Source organism: Macrobrachium nipponense, chromosome 24, assembly GCF_015104395.2.
Source record: "Macrobrachium nipponense isolate FS-2020 chromosome 24, ASM1510439v2, whole genome shotgun sequence".
Classification (NCBI taxonomy): domain Eukaryota; kingdom Metazoa; phylum Arthropoda; class Malacostraca; order Decapoda; family Palaemonidae; genus Macrobrachium; species Macrobrachium nipponense.
In genome coordinates, this window is record NC_061091.1 from 16,926,306 (window position 1) to 16,946,185 (window position 19,880).

Below are 19,880 nucleotides of genomic sequence, written 5' to 3' on the forward strand. Positions count from 1 at the left end.
ACCACGACGTGACTAGACCATATTGACCATACCATGAGGGCTAAGAAGTAAAATAAATATATATATAAAATATATATCACCACCTGACCCACCTAGCCAAAGTTAAGGTGTGTTAACTAAGGCTTAAGAGTTAAGAAGTCACCGTTGTCGGCGACTCAACTACTAAATTAAGAGCTCTTCCTAACCATTTTCTACAGGATAGGATGAGTGGTACTTCTTGCCCCCAAGATTGTGTCTGCAGACACGTATGGCCCAGCGAGCAGCAGATCTCATAATGCCAATCTTCACATCTCGCAGGGAGTGTGAATTGAACACAGAGTTGCTTCGCTAAAACATGGTACTCAGGATGTTGCTGAGTGCCATGCTCTGTTGAAATGCTTCCGAGGCCGCGCCCTCACCTCTGTGAGCATTCAAATCAAAAGATTTCAAATCTTTGTGCAAAACACAAAGAAGGAGCTTTTTTGAAAGACCTCCTTAACAATAAAGCCAGGGTGTTCTTCGATATGGGCAAGTCTGGTCTTTTCGGAACACTGCAGATTGTCCGTACGACTTCGCACTTTCTTGAGTTTTATGTAGATAAAACTTGAGAGACCTGACAGGGCACAGGACTCTCTCTGGCTCCTGCCCACTAACTTGTGCCATCCTTGCTTCCAAGCTCCTGGCCCCAAGGACAAAACGGGTTTCCCATTCTTAGCCATAACGAAAAGCTTAGAGAGCACACCGCCTTGTGTTCTCTAAAGCCAAAACTTGTGACGATGGCTTAAAATCTCACTAACCCTCTTTGTCGTATCTAGGGTGGTTAGAAAAATGCCTTCCTGATCACATGCAAGAAGGTAACAGGTAGGAGATGTTCGAATGCTTTGACATCAAGAACTTCAGACTATGTCTAAGTTTCCATATTGAAAGCTTCGATCTGGACATGCACAGTCAGTCCGTCTGTACTAACGGTCAGGTGACCGACCAGTTGACCAGTCAGACGAATCAAGGACAGCAAGGCTGTACCCTGAAGACCATAAGGCACTATTCTTCGCTGAAGGATGAGTGTTTGGAACTCGCCTGGGCGATTCAAGCTAAGCAAACCTTGGGGGGTGTATCAACGCAACCCAACGTCGTTGAGAATCAAACTCCTGAGCCACTCCTGACTCGAGCTTCTGGTGCAGGAGGCAGGAAAGCGAGGAGCAAAAGGCGATTCAGTCCCGAAGGACGAATGCCTGACAGTCCAACCTGGTTCTCATGTTAAACGATCATCGGGGGTGTATAAACGCAACCGACTTCGTCAACAAGAAACTCAGGGCTACTATATGTCTCCTGATCTCGCACGAGTGGTCTGACTCCGAGAAAACAGGCGAGACAAAAAGTAGATGGTGAGCGAGTTTCGAGATTTCACAGAACTCAAAGATCGTGAAGGGCTTTGTTGTTTGACAGAAGCAAATCTCTGAGCCCAAAGGCCGTCAAACAACATATTTGCGTATTCTTTAATAGTTGTGACTGCCAGGCTTATTCCCATTTCTTCAAACGGAAAAGGGAAAGACTGCAATCTTATGACGTCAAACATCTCAGACAGGTCTGAACGTAGTCAGACTCAGAAGCGGAGAGGTTATTAGGTACCTTTCGTGTTAAAGGAGGACCGACTCTCGTGCGGAAAAAGGTCCATTGGAAGGACGTGGACCCTCTGTGGAAATCTAGGGTCTTGAAGGCCAAACATGGGCGGGGCGGGATATTAGCGTCATTGTCGCTCCCTGTGGATGATATAAATCATCTTATTACATTTACTAAGTAGATTGAAAAAAGGGGAAAAAGAGGGGGGGACTAAACATCCATCCCCCGTTCAATATCATTAGGGATGGCGTTTAATGTTAACCGCTCCCGGATCGAAGAAAAAGGGAGCAGAGTAAGGAAGAAGCCTCTTCGTTCCTTTCAAACCTAGCGAAGGAGATGAATGAAAGGACGTCCCTAAAGGTCTCCAACAAACAACTTCAACCCATACTTCTAAAGAAAGGATTCCACTCGGAAGTCAGTAGTTGCTGCCTTCGATCGAGGACCGATTTCAAAACGGGGTAACTTTTGCAATCCATGTAAACGAACCTCTAGAGGGGGATCGTTCCATTCTACAGCCCTGTTGTTATTAAATAGGCTCTTTCTCGTTAAACCCGGAACCGGGACCGAGAGAAGATACTTTCCCTAAAGATATGAGAGAGCTGTGGAAGATCAGAGGTTGGATATGGACCAATGGTTTTCCAAAAAAACTCGTTTCGAGGACTGGAGGGACGGGACGAATTGATTCCACTTCTTTCAGATTATGATCCAGGACCATTCCCCCCCTTTCTCTTTGAAACCCTCTCCAGATGTCCGGCGCCTTCTTTGCTATCCACCTCAAGAGGATACTTAACGCCACCGAAGAGATGTTCAGAAATCATTCCTAGATCTTTTAATTAAAATTTCAAGTTTCCCGGTAGGAAAAAAACTGTAGAGGTCTGAAATTGCAGGTTCTATTCACTAGGGGAAAAAAACCCAAACTTTCTTTGAGGATAAGGAAATGGTTCCCAGCAAGCTCATTCCATTCCCTCACACAGTATTGTTTACTTTCCCTACAATAAGGCTGCGCTTTTGCCTCAAGACAAGAGGGACGGCATATAATTAGTGGCAATTGTTGTGGTAGACTCGTAGTTCACCTATACCAGTTGCCCGGTAACGAGCACCGAAAGGGAGTAAAGATATCTCTGTAGAAACATATTAAAGGGGCCAAACGAAATGCCCCAATTGTTTATTCATTCATGTAAGAAAATCCCACCCTCAATCTTAGGCTAAAGGTCAGTGATTGTAGGGCCAGAGATACAGTTCGGTCAGTCAACTCCCTCAGGACGAGAGAGAGACGGTAACTGCCAGCACAGAGATACGGTTAGTCAGTCAATCCCGCAGGATGGAGGAGAGAGACTTAAAACCTCACAGGCGTTAATGACAGAGAACGAGTTGGTACTGGGCCTCGTTTCGGGGACTGGAGGAGAGGAGTCAGAGGACCAGTGGACAGCAGCAGCGTTACGATCGTCCCGTCATCGGTCGTCTAGGAACTGTATGGCCTGGGGTTGCCAGCTACCCATTTCTATGAAGAACAAAAAAGGGGTAGTTATTTTTAGCAGTCAAAGGAGACTCTTCAAGATGGCATATATTTAAGCGAAACAGAAAAAAACGCTAAATATACAGATGGTCGTTGTCGTCGTTCAGAACACTTACCCATACAACGGTTTAAAAAAGATAAATCGGAGAAAAACTCCTGGAACGGCTGCAGGGAGGGAGTAAACGATTAAAATGTCCTCTTTAAAAATGGACCATAGACCTCGCCGGTTGGGGCCATCCGAAGAGGTAAACTACCAGCAAAGCGTATATTGACTTGAAACCCAACCAGAAATAAAATGAACCGCAAAGGCAAAATATGGAAATTAAATTATATCACAATAAAGTTTGTTCATACTTACCTGGCAGACATATATATAGGCTGGAATTCGGAAATACAAAGCTGACATTAACCATAATTGACAGGCAAGTTTCAGAGAACAAAACTTAGGAGAAATCGAAGCAGGTCAGCTCAAAGCCTTCTTATGTTATTGGACATAAGACGTTCATTGACGTAGTCTACAAAAGTCTATTTCTTGTAACCGAGTATGCGAATGACGAATGACGGAAGGCTCTTCCGAATCTATTGTCAATAAGAGCTTATTCGCCTTACGGCCAATATCAAGTTAATGGAGATGTTTGGTTCCAATGAGAAAAAAACTAAACCATTTACGGGGACAAAGAGATACTTTGTTTCCAATGGACATCGGGGATACCCACTACTTGACAAAAACTATAGTATATTGTCAATGAGGGGGAAAGTCACGGAAAATTGACAACAAAAAACGTAAATAATCCAGGGAAGTCGAAACGCATTTATTTTTCCGATTTCCCGTACTCAAACGCAGGGGAACGGGGCAAGGAAAATCCTGGTTAAGAGTACTGGGATTACGTCAGGTTAGAACGACGATGTTCAATCTTCGGCAAGGGCTAATTAGTGTCCCGAAACTAGGAAACAACTAACAAAATCTATCAATTTCTGAAAAGGGCCCTTTCAGATTGGGCTAAAAAGCTTGGACAAAATTATCCTGGGGAAGAGGAAAGAAAAAACTCTCCAAACCAGCTTCCATCTCCCGTATCACAACTAATGCCTGCTAAAAGCTTAAAATTTTATTGGCAGTATGGCCAAAGGCAGGTCCTGGGTCGTTCGCGCGTTTCCTGAAGAAGGCGTACTTTTGATGAGTGCCTTTGCAAGAATCCTGAACTGAACGTTGACCGAGCAGTACCTGAACGTTTGCCCAAGACAATCCGAACCTTTATCAACCCGTACAAACTTGCCTTATCGCAAAGTCTGATTGCCCGGGTAGTCGGCAAAACTTAAATTTATTGGCAGAATGGCATAAAGCTTGCGGTAGAGCAGACGGGGAGAACTTCCCTTCGAGCTTTCCTTAAACTCCAATCCAACCTATTGCCCCCCTCCCCAAAAGCAATATTAATTGACAGAGACCTCCTTGAAATTCACGAAAAAAACCCGATGTCTTAGCTGGGTTTCGAAGAAAGAAGTTGGTCTGTTTCCACTTTAAGATTTACTCGGAAGCAACTGCCTACTTCACCCATTCTTTTGCAAGGTTGAGGTAGAAGGGTATCATACGGAATTAGAGGTAAAAATTCTGTTTAAGCCCAAAATCTGAAAACAAGTAGCTTGAATGAGTTCAACCAGGAAACGTTCAGCCCAAGGCAGGAACCTAACGCCTGGCGTAACGCTGGTGCAACCCGCTCCGGCGTCCACTGGAGGACGCGCGGCGGGTCCAATTGGAGCGCGCTCGGCGACCACTGGGCGCGACACCCCGGCTCGGCGGTTTCTCCACTGGCGCGCTACGGCACGGAGTTCCAACTGGCGCGACACGGGCTCGGAGTCCACTGGCCTGAGCACTGTGATCGGAGGTCCACTGGCGCGCGGCTTGGCAGTGCACCCCGCGCGCCCCTGGCTTGGGCGGTCCGCTCTCAAAAAGATTACTGCCTTTACTATGACTTCTTTCACGTTATTTCTTTCCGGTGGAAAAGGACGGGACACCCCCCGAGTTCAGGCGACCGTTCGCCTTATTACTCTCAACTGAAACGCATAACGAGAGGGAGAGAGAGAGAGGGACCGTGAAGCGTCCTACTTCTAGAAAAGCTTCTATTTTAGAGGGCGCGAGTCCATCCGAAAAGCTACCAACCCCTGCGCGGGGGCCGGGAGGACGCTTCGGGGACGGACAGAGAAGCCAATTCCTTCAGGATTCGTGGCACGTGCACGGCACTTAGGCAGTCTGGGGATTTTCATCCATCCCAAACTTGCCAGAAGGCACGCCAGATCGGTGGGGTGGGGGTTCCTCGTAAACCCGCCTTCGGGCTTTCGGACATGCTCTCTCCCCTCGTTTATGGGAGGTCAAGGCAGAGGTTCCCGGCCTAGGAGGCGAACAAACGAGGGCCGCATCTGACGCACCCTCCCAACTCACAACAAGGGGTATCAACTGCACTTCTGCAACTTCACTTGTTTTACGCTCTAAAGCAAGCACTTTCGATTCGAAGTTACGAATCGAAGGAGTAATCAAGAGAAAGGGGCAAATTTCCTCTACAGTACACTGTACTTAGGGCCCCCCCCCCGAGGCAACACTGCAGGGTTAGGGAGTAACAATTACAGAAGTAGCACTTTCACCCAGCAATGAAGGAGAGCCGAGCAACATCCTCCGTAGACATATAACATAAGCCCGTAGGCCATTAACTACAGGGTTAATGCCAAAAAATAAAGTTCACAGGAAGGCTAAGGTTAGCAGGTTCCACTACCATGACTTTTGTTACTGATTAATTGCGGTAACATTACGGAATCATACCGTATTTCCTTTACGGGAAATTAGGACAATGGTTTACTGAATTAATGCGTACAATACCGGAAATCCATACGTCTTCCTTACGGAATAGACAAAGTCTCACACTCCTTACATGACAAATCTCCCACCCCCAACAAAGAAAGCAAGGGGACCCATACCCCTCGTACATACCCAAGTTGCGAAATCTACCGAAAGACCTTCGAGGTAGCCACACCCTATCTTGCAGGACAACCCCGTCTGAAAAACATAGACTAACTAGATTCAGATATTTTAATGTCCAAAAAATGAATCAAAATTTCAAAATCAAATTTAAGATTAGCGTATGCCTAGCCAACAAAACTTCCAAGTGAATCAAAATTCAAAAGGACAATTAGGAGACGTTAGCGGCAATGGAAGTTCCAAAATTCCTAAGACGGATGGGTAACTGAAAAACAGGTGTTTTTCAAGCCACCGGCGACAGGAAAAAAATTATGAATAAAGAAAATGGGAAATGATTCCATGATACCCGCCTACCCCAGCGGCGGGGAATGGGTTACTAACCAAACCCTGACTCCCCACTGCGTGTTGTCGTAAGTTGTTTAAATTTCTGTCGGATTCGGAAAAAATTACAGCTAATATAATTATATTGACAGGTAAGTTTCATTGAACAAACTTAAGGGTTCTAAAAACAATCTGGGTTCATTTTGCCGTTCTTGGGACCAGCACTACAAGGGACCCAATCCAAGAAGTTAAAAAACTTCTAGTCACCATGGAAAAAGTCCCTTTGAGGTGTTGATTCCAATTGCCGACATGCTCCAATTATGCTTTAGATTGTATTCAAAAGCAGTCTTCTTCCCCCCCCCGATGGCGTCAACCAAGCTTGAAAAAATCCGCCTCCACGGGAAGGGATGGAAGCAGAAAGCCCTATCGCTTTCTTCTGTCCTGGTACCATATTCCCTCCTACTCCATAACTCCGCAGCGTACATGGAGGAGTGCAAAAAACAAAAAATGGTCTTATGAGCTTCCTTATTCACCATTCAATCCAATTATTTAAAAGAAAATTGGAATTAAGACCTTCTTCATTGGGATATGGATGGTTTCATTTTTAAATTACCGAAGTACGATTTAGGAAACCTTCGTACTGGAGAACAGAGTATCTCGGGGGAAGGAGGAGATGCAGGGCCTGTTAGAGAGTCTCCCAAAATTCTTGTAGCGGAGAAGAGAAGGCTAACACTTTGTATTAGAGTCACCCCCCTCATTGTTCGGGGTTTCTTTCCTCAGAACACCTTCATCCACCAAACCTCCATCCTAGAAGGAGAAACCCCGAGCTCTTTTTATTAGATTCTTTGGTCCGTAGGACCATAGTTCCCTATAGGGAGGAAATACTCCTAGGAAGGAGAGGAGGACTGGGGGGACAGAATCTAGAAGTTCTACCCTTTCCTTATCACACCAAACCAAAACATCCTGAGACATGGAGGGTTGGAAAACAAACCCGTTGAAAACCTTCGATGTACCAAGGGTTGCTTCCATTGCATTATGGTTTCTACTTGTAGGCAGACTCGCTATCCGAAGGACAATTACATGAAAAAGATCTTCTATTACCCAACCCCTTAGTAAATTCTCACTTCTTTGGACCGCCTCTTCATGATTCAGCTGGAGCCTTGCCTTGGCCTGACTGGGCGCTTTCGCGCTTGGTTGGAATCTTCTCGCGCGGCTGGCGCCTCCCACGCTTCGGCCTAAGCGCTTCGCGCCTCGCCTAGGCTCCTTCCTTGCGCGGCGGGCTGGCGCCTCGGAGCTCGGAGCTTCGCGCTTTCAACGCCTGGTTGGCGGCTTCGCGGACCCGTCTATCGCGTCGCGTTATCGGGCTGGCGCTTCGCGCCCTGTATGGTCTCTTTCGCGGCCGGCCTGGCGCCTCGCGCCTGGATACAGCGCTTATCGCCTGGTAGGCGCTTCTCGGGGCAGTCATGGCGCATCGCGCCTGGCTGGATTCTTCGCGCATAGATGGGCACTTCGCGCCATGGCTGGCGCCTTTTCTCGTACGGGTTGGCGCTCTACGCTTCCTGGATGGCGCCATCGCGAATGATTGTATCCTTCCTGCTTGTTAGGGAATTGCTTCACGCGCGGCTGGCTCCATCACGCCATGAGGCCAGCTTCTCGCGCCTAGTCGTCGCCTTGCGGATAATTGGATAGGGCCATGGGTTGCACTCCGCGTCGCGCCATGAATTTGGAGCCTCGCGTTACGTTACGGTAGTTCCCTTTGCGGCTGACTGGAGAGCTCCGCACCCAGGGATTGGTCCCCGCCTTCGCGCTCGGCTGGCGCTTCACGGCCTGGCTGGCGCCATCGCGGCCCCGAACCTGCGGGTCTGTGGAAAAATGACAATTTGTCTAAAATTGCATTTTTTCCTACTATACAAACCTGAGGTCCTTTTACAATAGGAAGGTACTAGCGGCAGCTGGATAGGTCGTAAGCTTTCGAACAAGGGGTTCGGTAGTTAACTGCTTGTCCGACAGGCGCGCGCGCGCGACTGGGAGGTAAACAAATCACTTTTGCTTTTGGCCCAAGCAAAAAACTGCAGAGTGAGGGGTGGCATGAGGTGGGGCTATGTGTAAAAGGACTCAGGTTTGTATAGTTAGGAAAAATGCAATTTTAGACAAATTGTCATTTGTTCCGACACGGCATACAAACCTTCGGTCCTTTTACAATAGGAAGACTCACTTCTTGGTGGGTGGAATCTGAGTCTTTTGTGAACAGACTGGTGTTCGCCCAACCTTGGAAGCCTCCCTGGTCGTAAGAGCGAGGGAGGGATCCAAGCCTCTGTCCGATTGATCGGGGTGTGCACCGCAGGATCAATGGTCAGACCTCTGGACCGAGTACTAAGAGAGAGGCAAGCGTATCTCTTCGTACCAGCAATGTAAGAACTTGTTCCTGTACAGGAGCAAAGTTAAAGTCATGGTTTTGACTCTTGTAGGCATCCACTTCCCCCCCTTGTAGAAGGAAGTGGTGGATATTCTGCTCCCATCCCTCGTGAAAGGGATAGGATGGGGCTCTGTCATATAGCTCACCGGCATCTCGTCCTTATCCAGCAGGGTGATGACCGTATCCCTCTACCCACAGGTAGAGGGGAAGAAAAAGATAGAAGAGAAGCCAGTCACTTTCTCATCACTATCTATTCATACAGTCACACCAGGACTCGATGCTGTTCAGCCTGCTAGGGTCTGGTTAGCTAGACGACGTGTTGAGCAGCCACCACAGGTCCTAAGGAAACCGATCCAAGGACCTATGGGCAATATCCAAGAGGTATAAGGAAGTTGCCGGTGGTCTGGTTGTACCAGACCCCCCCTTCCATACCTGCGCCACGGAGAAGTTCTTACGAAAACCGCCAACGATGGGGGCCAACACTTCTGACTTCGTGAGTTCTCGACGGGACGGGAGTAACGGATGGTCGTCACTGCCATCAGCCTCCTACGCCCTCCTGAAGACCTCACGCAGCCAGGACGAAAGAGTGTTCTTGATACTTCTTTCTTGTTGACCCCTTGCTAACGGAGAGGCGTCGACACTCAGGCCCGAGGTGTCGAGTTCTCTTCAGATAGCGACGTAGCGTCCTCCCAGGACAAAGCAGCATCTCATCCGCATCATTATCTGCATGACGCTCCCGTACTCTCTTCGCCGATGCCAGGTCCAGCAAGACGAGGGTCATTTGATTTCCCTGGGTTGGCAAGACCTTTCCTTTGGAAGCTGCTCCTAAGCAAGGAGATCTCGAACGAGTTCGAGATGTCCAATCCCGTCAGTTTCAGGAGGAGCGACAAGGCGGCTCTGTATCCTTGAACTGTGGGAACTTAGAGGAGCTTCCTCGGCGAAGAAAAAAAAAACGAGGAAATCCGCTACCTGCTGAAGATTGGCTCTGAGAAGAGATAGGGCCCGTCTACGACACCAAAAACCACCGAAGACGGCGACTTCCCCTGGTTACACAGCGCAGAGGACTGACGGACGTTTCCAGGGCATCTCTGTTGCTGCGCTACGGAAAAAAGCTTCTCGTACGCAAGAGAAGGTGGATAACAGCCAGCCGAAGACGTAGGGACTGGACTGCTCGGGTGGTACGGCTCGACGTGTGGCTGGCCGAGAAGGTTGTGCCAATGGGGAATCTCTCTCGGTTCTCTGCGAGAAGAGCCAGCAGGTCCGGATACCAAATGGCCTGTGGCCATTTGGAAGCCATCAGGATCATCCTGAGATTCGGGAGGGACCAGTGCTCGACTGATCACCTTGTGAATCAGGCTGAACGGGGGAAAGGCATAGGCGAAGAGGTTGGTCCCCACGGGTGTTTGAAGAGCCGTCCTATGCAGCTGCCCATGGATCCGGCACGGCCGGCCGAGAAGAACACCTTGGAGCTTCCTGATGTGCCGGATGGCGAAACAGATCCTCGACTGGTCGCCCCCCCCCACAGGTCGAAAGAGCCTTTCCGCCACGTCCATGGGTGTAGAGACCATTCGGTCCTTATCACCTGATCCGACGGACTGAGCGTGTCTGCTACTACATTCCTTCCCTGGAATGTAGTGTGCCGACAGCTCTATTGAGTGTGCCTCGGCCCACTCGTGCACCTGCCGAGTCAACTGATACAACGGGAGAGACACTAGGCCCCCCCTGTTTGTTGACGTAAGCCAACCACCGTGGTGTTGTCGTCCATCAACACCACTGAGTGTCCCATCAAGCGGTCCTGGAACTCTTGGAGAGCGAGGAACGCTGCCTTTAGTTCCAGTACATTGATGTGAAGGTTGCTTGTCGTTCTCGTACCACACTCCTGAAGGTCCGCAACTCTTCCAGGTGTGCACCCCATCCCTCGGTTCGATGCGTCTGAGAGCAGCTGCATGTCCGGGGGGAGAGTACCCGGAGGCACTCTCTTAAGGGGTTCCTGTCGTCCAGTCACCTGGCTAGGTCCTGCCTCACCTCCTGTGTCAGTGACCATGGAAGGCTTGGGGGATCCGTCGCCTGTGACCAACTCTCCTTTGGTCTCCCTGAAGAGACCGCAGGTGAAGACGCCCGTTAGGGACTGGCTTCCCGAGTGACGACAGGTGTCCGATCACGACTTGCCATTGCTGAGCTACCTGTTCCTGCCGAGACAGGAACTGGTTGGCTGCCTCCCTGAATCTGCTACCGTGTCGATCAGCATACCCAGGTACTTCATCCTCTGCTTGTGCTCGAGATCGGACTTTTCGAAGTTCAGAAACGATCCCCAGATCGCGACAGAACTCGAGCAGTCGATCCCTGTCCTGTGGCAACTGCGAGCGGGAGCTCTCCAGGACTAACCAATCGTCGAGATACCTCATCAGACGTATCCCGTGCGAATGGGCCCAAGCAGACATCAGAGTGAACACTCGCGTGAACACCTGTGGGGCGGTTGAGAGACCGAAGCAAACGTGGCCTGAACTGGTACACCGTCCCGTCGAGGATGAAGCGGAGGTACTTTCTGGAGGACTGATGGATGGGTATTGTAGATCCGCATCCTTCAAGTCCACTGCAAGCATGAAATCGTTCTCCCTGATAGAGTCGAGCACTGAGCGTGCCGTCTCCATCGTGAACCGGGGTTCTGGCGAACCAACCGGTTCGGGGAAGAGAGATCTATCACTGGGCGCCAGCCTGTTGTAGACTTTTCCACCAGGAAGAGTCGGCTGTAAAGCCCGGTGATTGATCCGTAACGATTTCTACAGCTCTCTTGCTCAGCATGGTCTTGATCTCCTGTCTCCATGCTACGTCCTTCGATGCCCCTGGAACGTACGCCTGCTGTTGGACCGGGTCCCAATGGCTGGCAGGATCCCTCCTCAATGACCGGGGCTTACGTCAGGTAGGACCCGAAGGTCCCCCCGGTAGCGCAGCCCTTAACGTGGGATCTTACAGAGAAATCTCTGTAGGATCCCTCCCCTTTTCCCTCGTAGCTGTAAGGGAGAGAGGGAATGGGGGAGGAATTGGATACTCGCTCGCCTTCCCAGTGGAACTAGCAGTTGGAGAAGAGCAGGAGCAGCCATCGCCTTGCGGCGATGGCCTCTCAGAGTCTGGGAACACGTATCGTCAGGAGAAAACGTTTTCCCGAGGAGGGTTACGAACTCTCACTGTAGGTAAGGGTCTGCCGCCACTGTGAACGTCGTCTGGGTGGGGCTGATCGACACCTGACAGGAGAGAGCCGATACCGCTCCGACTCATTCCAGTCCTCGTCGAGGCCGAAACCTCAGGAGGACCGAAAGGGATATATAAATACGATGTCCGAAGACACGTAGAAACGCCTCTGTCGCAGTAGAGGAGGTGAAGGAGCTTGTTCGACCGTCCAGAACCGAGAGAGCCTCCTTGTCCGGAGACGAGAGACTACCTGGCTCCACCCAGTCGGCAAGCTCCGATCGCGGCAGACCCACCGTCGATTTGGATTCCCTCTCGGGCCCCAAAACGACTCGAGCCGAGACGTGGCTCTGCTGGTGGAGCGGCGATCCTTCCCGAGGTCATTGTGCTGACGAATCAGCGCCGTAACCTCGGCAAAAGTTCCTCTGGATCTCGGAAGTCACAGCATCTTGCAGAGTGTGACCGTTAAGCCCTTCGAACAAGAGCATATTCCGAGAACCCTCCTCCTAAGAAGGGGGAACAGCGACAGCCCTCTCGGTCTTCCCCATACCATTGCGCATACGTCCTGGCCGGTCCAAGAACCGTTGCCTGGCACGTTAGGGCGTCGTGGTGGGATCATGAGGGGCGCACCCCTCACGATCACTCCTCAATACCTCGCTCCTCCCGGTGTAACCCGAGGAGGTTGAAGGTACGGGAGAGGCAGACCTGACGTTCCCTCGTCGCTCGCTGGCAGGACCAGCAGGCTTGGAGGGCTGCAGGCGATCGTCAACCCGCGGTGACGATCGAGCTGCAGGCCTGGTCGAACCGTCTCGCTGTGGAGAACGGCTGGACTGAGCACAGCGGCACTGATCTCGAGTGTCAGAAGAGCTGGTGCTGGTTGCCGTACCCGATCGCTCTCTGTGAGAGCGACGGTCAGGCGACCTGCAGGCTCCACTGTCGCAGTGAGACCGGTGCTTGTCCTCACGGCACGTCACGTCGCTGGTTCCAGCCGTGGCTGGCACCGGCGAACGGGAGGACCTCTTCCCAGCCTCAGCCCGTGTCGGTCGTGGACCGTCACGTCCCCGGGTAACCAGCTGTTCGCCGCGAGCGTGAGAGCTGGTCTGGTGAGAGTCGCATGAGCGGCTGTCACCAGTCTTCCGCCCCGTGCCGTGAACCTGACGCTGAGCGGACTCAGAGGTCTGGTTCCTGGCTGCACGGTCGCTGGTAGGCGACCGTACACTCGGTACCACCTCCCGCGAACGGGAGGCCGAGACGGACCCTGATGCAGTGGCAGAACCACTGACACCAGGCGAGGAAGTACCGGTGTTAGCCGGTACCCCTCTGGTCCCCGTAGTCTTCTTCCTTGCGGAAGAAGAGACGGGCCCCGCTCCCGAAGGAGCAGGAGGACCAGCGGAAGAAACCCTCCCGTCCCACCGAGGTGAGACGGGTCCCGAGAAGCTCCCGAGGAAGCTTCTTAGGAGGGAGGAGGCGACCTTCTTCTTCCTCGGCTGTAAAGCCTTAGAAGTCGAAGGGGAAGAGGCGGCGGCCGACGACGATGAAGAAGATGAAGACGACGACCACGACACCTTCCTCCTCTTCTTCGTCAGCTTCCTCAGGACAGACGTAAGATCTGCTATCCAGGGCGGAGCCGGGGCTGCTGTAGCCGAAGCTACAGGGCCCGGACGCACCTGTACAGACAGACCAAAGTCTGGGGTAGTACCACCACGAACAGGGACGACATCAGCAGGTATGGGCATCTCAGGAACAGCAGTCACGGCCAGCACATCATCGGTAGGGACAGCCAGCACAGCAACGGCAGGGACAGCCAGCGCAGCAACGGCAGGCAGAATCGGCAGGTACGGCAGGCAGCACCGGAAACACAGGAAGTGGAGCAGCAGCCAGCAACATCCTGGTACCGGCGGCAGGTCCAGGGGCGAGTTCTAGGGCAGCGGAAGTGTGGTCGCTGCAGCGCGGCAACCACGAGCGGCGGCGGCACGCCCCCCTCTCGGTACGGCGAACGGCACTTCACAGCGGCTGTAGGCAAGACTGTACCACGTGAGGCGAGTACACCAGGTGAGGAGGGACGTCGTCACCTGGTTGCGTGGTCACCACTCCATGGGTGACCGCAGTAGGCCCATACATAGAACCGCAGCCCCTGGACACCAGCCCGCTCTGCAATTGGAAGGACGCCCATACCTCACCAAGGTCCACTCTCGTGCAGTAGCACCTGCGAAATAATAGTAGTAGTGATTAATGGGGGGAAATCCCCTCGTGCTTTGGGGGTTTTATCCCTCCCGAACGAGTGGAAGACCCTAATACAATTGTACATCGGGCACCGAAGCGCCCTCCCCGCGCTCGACGGATCGGCGAGGAGAAGAACGCCGATAACCTCCCCCCCCCCCTAAGGGGAAGAGCCATCTCTGTGGGAAACTGAGCGGGGGGGGTGGGGGGGGGGTCTCGTTCCCCACCCCGCACAGTACCCATGTACCCAACAACAAAATAAGAGCCCTAGAGCTATCGTGCCATCGGCACGAATACAAGGCATAAGGATCAATTCCCTGACTGAGCGGAACTTGAACCAAATAATATTGATGCAATCAATAATAAGGAACAAAATGAAAATTCACTTCATAAAGAATAAGGGCTCGGATCGAGCGCATTCGCGCCCTCGGCACCGAGCGCAAGGTTGAAAGGTTTCATTCCTTACCTTTATGGATCAAGGTTTTCTGGGAAACCTTGATCCATAATGAATTGATGCAATCAAGAATATATGAAATGAAAAAGACTACTGCGCTTGCGTTTCACTTCATACAAATAAAAAAAAAGGGGAAGGATCAATTCCCGTGAATAGCGGAACATTGATCCCAGTCAACAATGCAATCTCAATAAAAGAATGAAAATGAAAAAGAACTGCACTTGCGATTTCACTTCATTCAAAATACAAAGGGGGAAGGATCAATCTCCGGGTAAGCTCGGAAACTGATCCCAAACTGAGTATTGCTACAATAAAATAATATAATGAAAATGAAAAAGAATACTGTACTTGCGATTCCACTTTCATACTGAATAAGTTCCCGTGTCGAGTGCATTCGTTCGGCAACGGGCATACAGGTCAAAAACATATAAATGAAAAGAGCACTTACTTCCGATTTTCATCTACACATTTCCAACCCAAAAATACGCTCGGAGCGAGCGCTCCCCACCGCCCTCGGCACCGAGCATACCCAATCCAAGGATCATTCTGGGAAAATGAATTCCCGCAATTACGCCCTTCAGTCCCGGTCACGGTCGGGTAATCGGAGGGCGTTGTGAACCAAGATCCTTTAATTCACAATTGAATTCAATGAAATGATTGTACTTACAATTCAGTTTCACTAGATACACAGAAAAAGAAAACACAATCATGCGAAAGCAAACGACGATGAAGCGGGCAGAGAGCGATGATACACGTCCACACGCCAGCAGGCCGAAAGCAAAAGTGATTTGTTTACCTCCCTAGCGCGCGCGCGCGCCTGTCGGACAAGCAGTTAACTACCGAACCCCTTGTTCGAAAGCTTACGACCTATCCAGCTGCCGCTAGTACCTTCCTATTGTAAAAGGACCGAAGGTTTGTATGCCGTGTCGGAACAAATAGACCCTTCATCCGAAGAAGAATCTTCTTTTCTGGGAGGTTGATAGTAAGGGTTTTTTGACTTCTTCACAGGAAGATTAACATCCTTTCTTCTTGGAGGATCTCTCGAAAGAACCCCGACTAGAGAAGCAATAGACTCTTGCATATCTTTTTAATATCTTCGTCGTTTCTTCTCTCTGGTCTAAAACGAGAGGAAGGAGAGCTTTCTCTCCCATTCCCCACAACTTATCGGGAGAAGCTAAAACCTTTGCTTTCTTGTTCTCTGTCGGGAGTCCTCCGAAAAACGTTCCGGACTTTGAGTTTATGCCCGATTCTTCCCAGATCCTCTTCAAGGGACGAGAACGATCCGCTGATCTCCATCCTCTTTTTGGTGAGGAATTCTCCGATGACGAAAAACATTCACGTAGAACTCTTTTTCTAATGCGTTCTCTGGCAGTCTGTGACGTTACAGATTCTGCCGAAGAGACGTCTGACTGGTGGGGATCCTCCCATAACCTCCGTAAGGCTTTCGACATTTCTTCTCCTCTGGGCTTGGGAGCTTGAAAGAGGTCTAGGCCTGGGAGCGTTGTGAAGCCAATCAGACGCCTCCTCCACTTCACTGGGGAAATTCACATCACTTTCCACAGCACTACTTTGCTTACCTTCTATGGCAGCCATTTTACGCTCCATTTTCATAAGCGCAGCTTTAAGGCTTGCTATCTCCGAAGCAGAGTCCGTAGGATCTGCATTCGAGAAGGACCTGAAATATTACAAGGAGCGTTCATGTTAATGAGGGAGGGTACAATATTACTCACCAAACCACTTGAAGATTGAGAGCTAGGCTTGGTTTTGGAAGATGACTTCCTTAACCGGTCTTTCTCTAATTTCCTTAAATAAGAAGTTAGAGACTTCCACCCTTCAGCACTCAAACTCTCACATTCATGACAAGTGTTATCTATCGAGCATTCATACTTCCTGCATCTTTTACATACAGCGTGAGGATCAACCGAAGCTTTCGGCATTCTCACCTTGCACCCTTCATTCACACACATTCTCACCACACTTCCAGAATCAGACATCATGATGAAAATTCCAAGCCAAAATCCAAATAACGATCCACAAAAGCGTATGCCAGTACAACGATCCAAATACGTCACCAAAGGGTCCAAAACGATGATCAATTGTATCCAAAAACGAAATCCAGCCGGAGATACCAACAACGATGTTGCCAGTATGGCCGACAGAAAAAATCTGATGGAAAACGGGAATGGGTTCCTATTCCCGCCACCCAGCGGCGGCGCGGTGGATCACCTGACCTACCTGTAGCGTGTGCGCGAAATTCGAAATTCTGTCGGCGCGACGGAGTCAATAGCTATGTATATATCTGACAGGTAAGTTGAATGTATAAAATGGGAAGTTTGTTGACACAAGCGACTCCGCAAACATCGAGATGGCGTCAATCTTTTAAATTTTTTTAATCGTAAGTAAATATTTTGAAAGCGTTTTGGGGTTGTGGGCACTGCGTAGGCCACCCTTTTCATTACCCTCTGTTTAAATCTTAAAATATGGCCTTAATTTCTAACTTTGGAGAAAACACTTACTTCAAAAGGAGAGTTGAGGTCTTGAGCTCCTTCTCTCACCACCAACAACTCATGACTGATGACCATCTCCGGTGTTAGGACGTGTTAAAAGTACTTTTTCGGAGGGTGGCCTAGCCGTGGTAGTTGGTGAGTTGGCCAGTCCACATGGTTGTTTACCCTAGGTATATCAAATCATTTAAACTTGCCTCTATACAAAAAAATAAAAATATTACAAAAATCCTGCATTTAAAATTTAAACATACTTGTACTATCCATTTCCAATTAGGCTAGCCTAATTGCAAATGGAAATTAAATTTTAAGTCATATTTTTTTTTTATAGGTATAGGCTACCTAGTTTTGAAGAATTTAATATGGAAATAAAAAAGGGTTGGTTAGCTTGCTAGGTTACACCTTCCACCCAAGTTAACTCACTGTGAAAAACTCTAGGCTAGCTACCTAGGTAGTAGGTAGTACCTACCTAGGCTAGTAGGTAGTAAGTAGTACTAGGTAGTAGCTAGCTACGGCACATTTTAAAATCTAAGAAGGGGGTGCATAATGGGCTAGCCAAATATTTCGGGAGGAAATGAACATCAGAAATGACATGCCAAGCTTGGCGCACCCAGTCTCTTAGGTACCTAGTCTACGAAGAGATGCTAGCTACTACCTACTACTACTACCTACTAGGTACTAGGGTACCTAATTAAAATAAGCTCAGGCCATGCTAGTACGTGTTTCCTCGGGCATGTGTCATCCACCAAAAACCAGGCTACATGGATACTCGTTGATCTAATAAGGTCAATTGATTTCCGACGGGCCATACCCTCAGACTCTCCCTACAAATGGTCATGGGCACGGTACCCGCCCACCCAAGGACATGAGGTAACACCAGACGAAGTCTTGAGAGAATCTGGTTATTCTCACCGTAATTGGTCACTTGCAGAATTACATTTGTCACACATATTCCTTTGAAGTCAACACTCATTACAAAATTACAGCAATGGTATTACAAAACTTTCAAAGCAAACGAAACTTACCAGTATTCGATTGTAGAAGGAGACAGAATCTTCGTCGCTAACCTACTTAGCCCACTGTAAGCGAGCTAACATTTGGTAAACACTAGAATGACATGACGTCATTCATATAAATGTATTTCATTGGATCAGATACTCATAAAAAGTTCACGACTCTTTTTGTGTTAATTAACGATTATTTCATTATTTTTGCTCGCTGGCTTGGAAGTTTGAATGAAAATGAAATATAAATCGTATGTGTACTTGAACTTTCCGACTCATGCTTAACCAATCACAGCATTGCGTGACGTCACTACTACGCTACGTCATAGATGAGACTTGTGGCGCGACTACATTGCATAACTCAGTTAATTAAAAAGGTTTGATCACTAATTTGTAGCGACTCTTATACTTGAAGTTTAATATCTGTTAATGAAATGCTTCTTTCTCGTGCTATTGTACGTTCCGCTTGCCTGCAGTAGGAAGATAGCAGTTAGTAGCATACAGATCTATACTACATGTAGTAAACTAAGATGTTGGCTTTGGCGCCAGAGAAACTGGCAAATTGTCAATTCCCATTAAATCTCTCTGCTCATAGGAGCAAAAGTAGAGAATTTATAAACTAACCTTACGCTTTCGTCATAATGTTCGCGTAGTATCAAAATACACAACCGTGAAATCTTAATACCTATTCAGCAATAACCCACCACTGCAATTTAAAGTTATAGCTACCTATATATGTAATTCATTCATTCCTTCATAGAGCCCCTCCTTTCACTTGGTTTTATATTTCACGGAGCAAATTAATTCTTTGTCTATGGGCGGAATTTAATGACAACCAGCTATAACTTCATCACTGAAGAAACGTTCAGTAGATGAGAAGTTGTCATAAGATTCACAGAACTCGGGTAACAAAATCTGGATGTAAAACGATGAACAAAACAAATAATTAACTGTTCCTTCGCAGGAATCAGCACCGGGATACCTAGTGATACCTCTGTGAAAGGCTGGAGCCTGTGGACTTGCATTATAATTGGTGTTATATGAAGAAACTTACATGACGAGCATTTATTTATTTATTTTGTACGCCATAAGCATCTGCTCTTTCCGGGCCCCCAGCCAAAGGCAGCATAGCCAAACCAGAGTTCAATCTAAATAGGAAGGAAATAAACAACCAAGCCAGGGGCTGTGTAAACTTCGTTAACACGGACTTTCAATTTCCGGACATTGTTAAAAAGATGAATGAGTTTTAAATACGAGGACACTGTAAATAATGCCTGTTAAAACGGCCGTAACGCCACACTGCAACCACAGACTACTTTTTAAGTAGCCTTTTCCCTATTATTGTGTACTTTTTTTTTATGAAAAATTCACATGTAACTCTGAAGCTTACGATATCCATCTCCTGAGGATCATTGTGATTGATGTGCTTTTTCGTTTTCTGATGAACATGTATTTTTCTATAACTTTCTCTCGCCCTACGTCTGCTGTGTACTCTCTAGTGATCCTTGCTAATCTTTTTACTTGTTTCAGTCTGGATTTGATTTAAATATATAGAATTCAGGACAAAGGCCAAGCACTGGGATCTACGAGGTCATTCAGCGCTGAAACGGACATCGACAGGAAGAGATTTGAAAGCTGTAACGGGAAGAAAACCTCGCAGTTGCACTGAGTAATTGATAGGAGAGGGTGGGAAGT

The 19,880-nt window shown here is 48.8% G+C and overlaps 1 protein-coding gene across 3 annotated transcripts in view; it reads right to left on the bottom strand.

Annotated features, from left to right (window-relative positions):
• Window positions 1-18,362, bottom strand: part of LOC135205480 (lipopolysaccharide-induced tumor necrosis factor-alpha factor homolog) — a 140,242-nt gene extending 121,880 nt beyond the window's left edge. Inside the window, exon 1 of one of the 3 annotated variants that reach the window (XM_064236187.1) lies at window positions 18,207-18,362. Coding sequence is in view for 1 of the 3 variants with exons in the window: in XM_064236185.1 (XP_064092255.1) it covers window positions 17,993-18,019 (27 nt within the window). In the remaining 2 variants the exon portion in view is untranslated. Of the gene's footprint in view, window positions 1-17,868; window positions 17,886-17,992; window positions 18,035-18,206 lie in introns of those variants that run through there. The other 2 variants (XM_064236185.1, XM_064236188.1) reach the window with 2 other exon arrangements.
• Window positions 18,363-19,880: the final 1,518 nt, after the last annotated feature.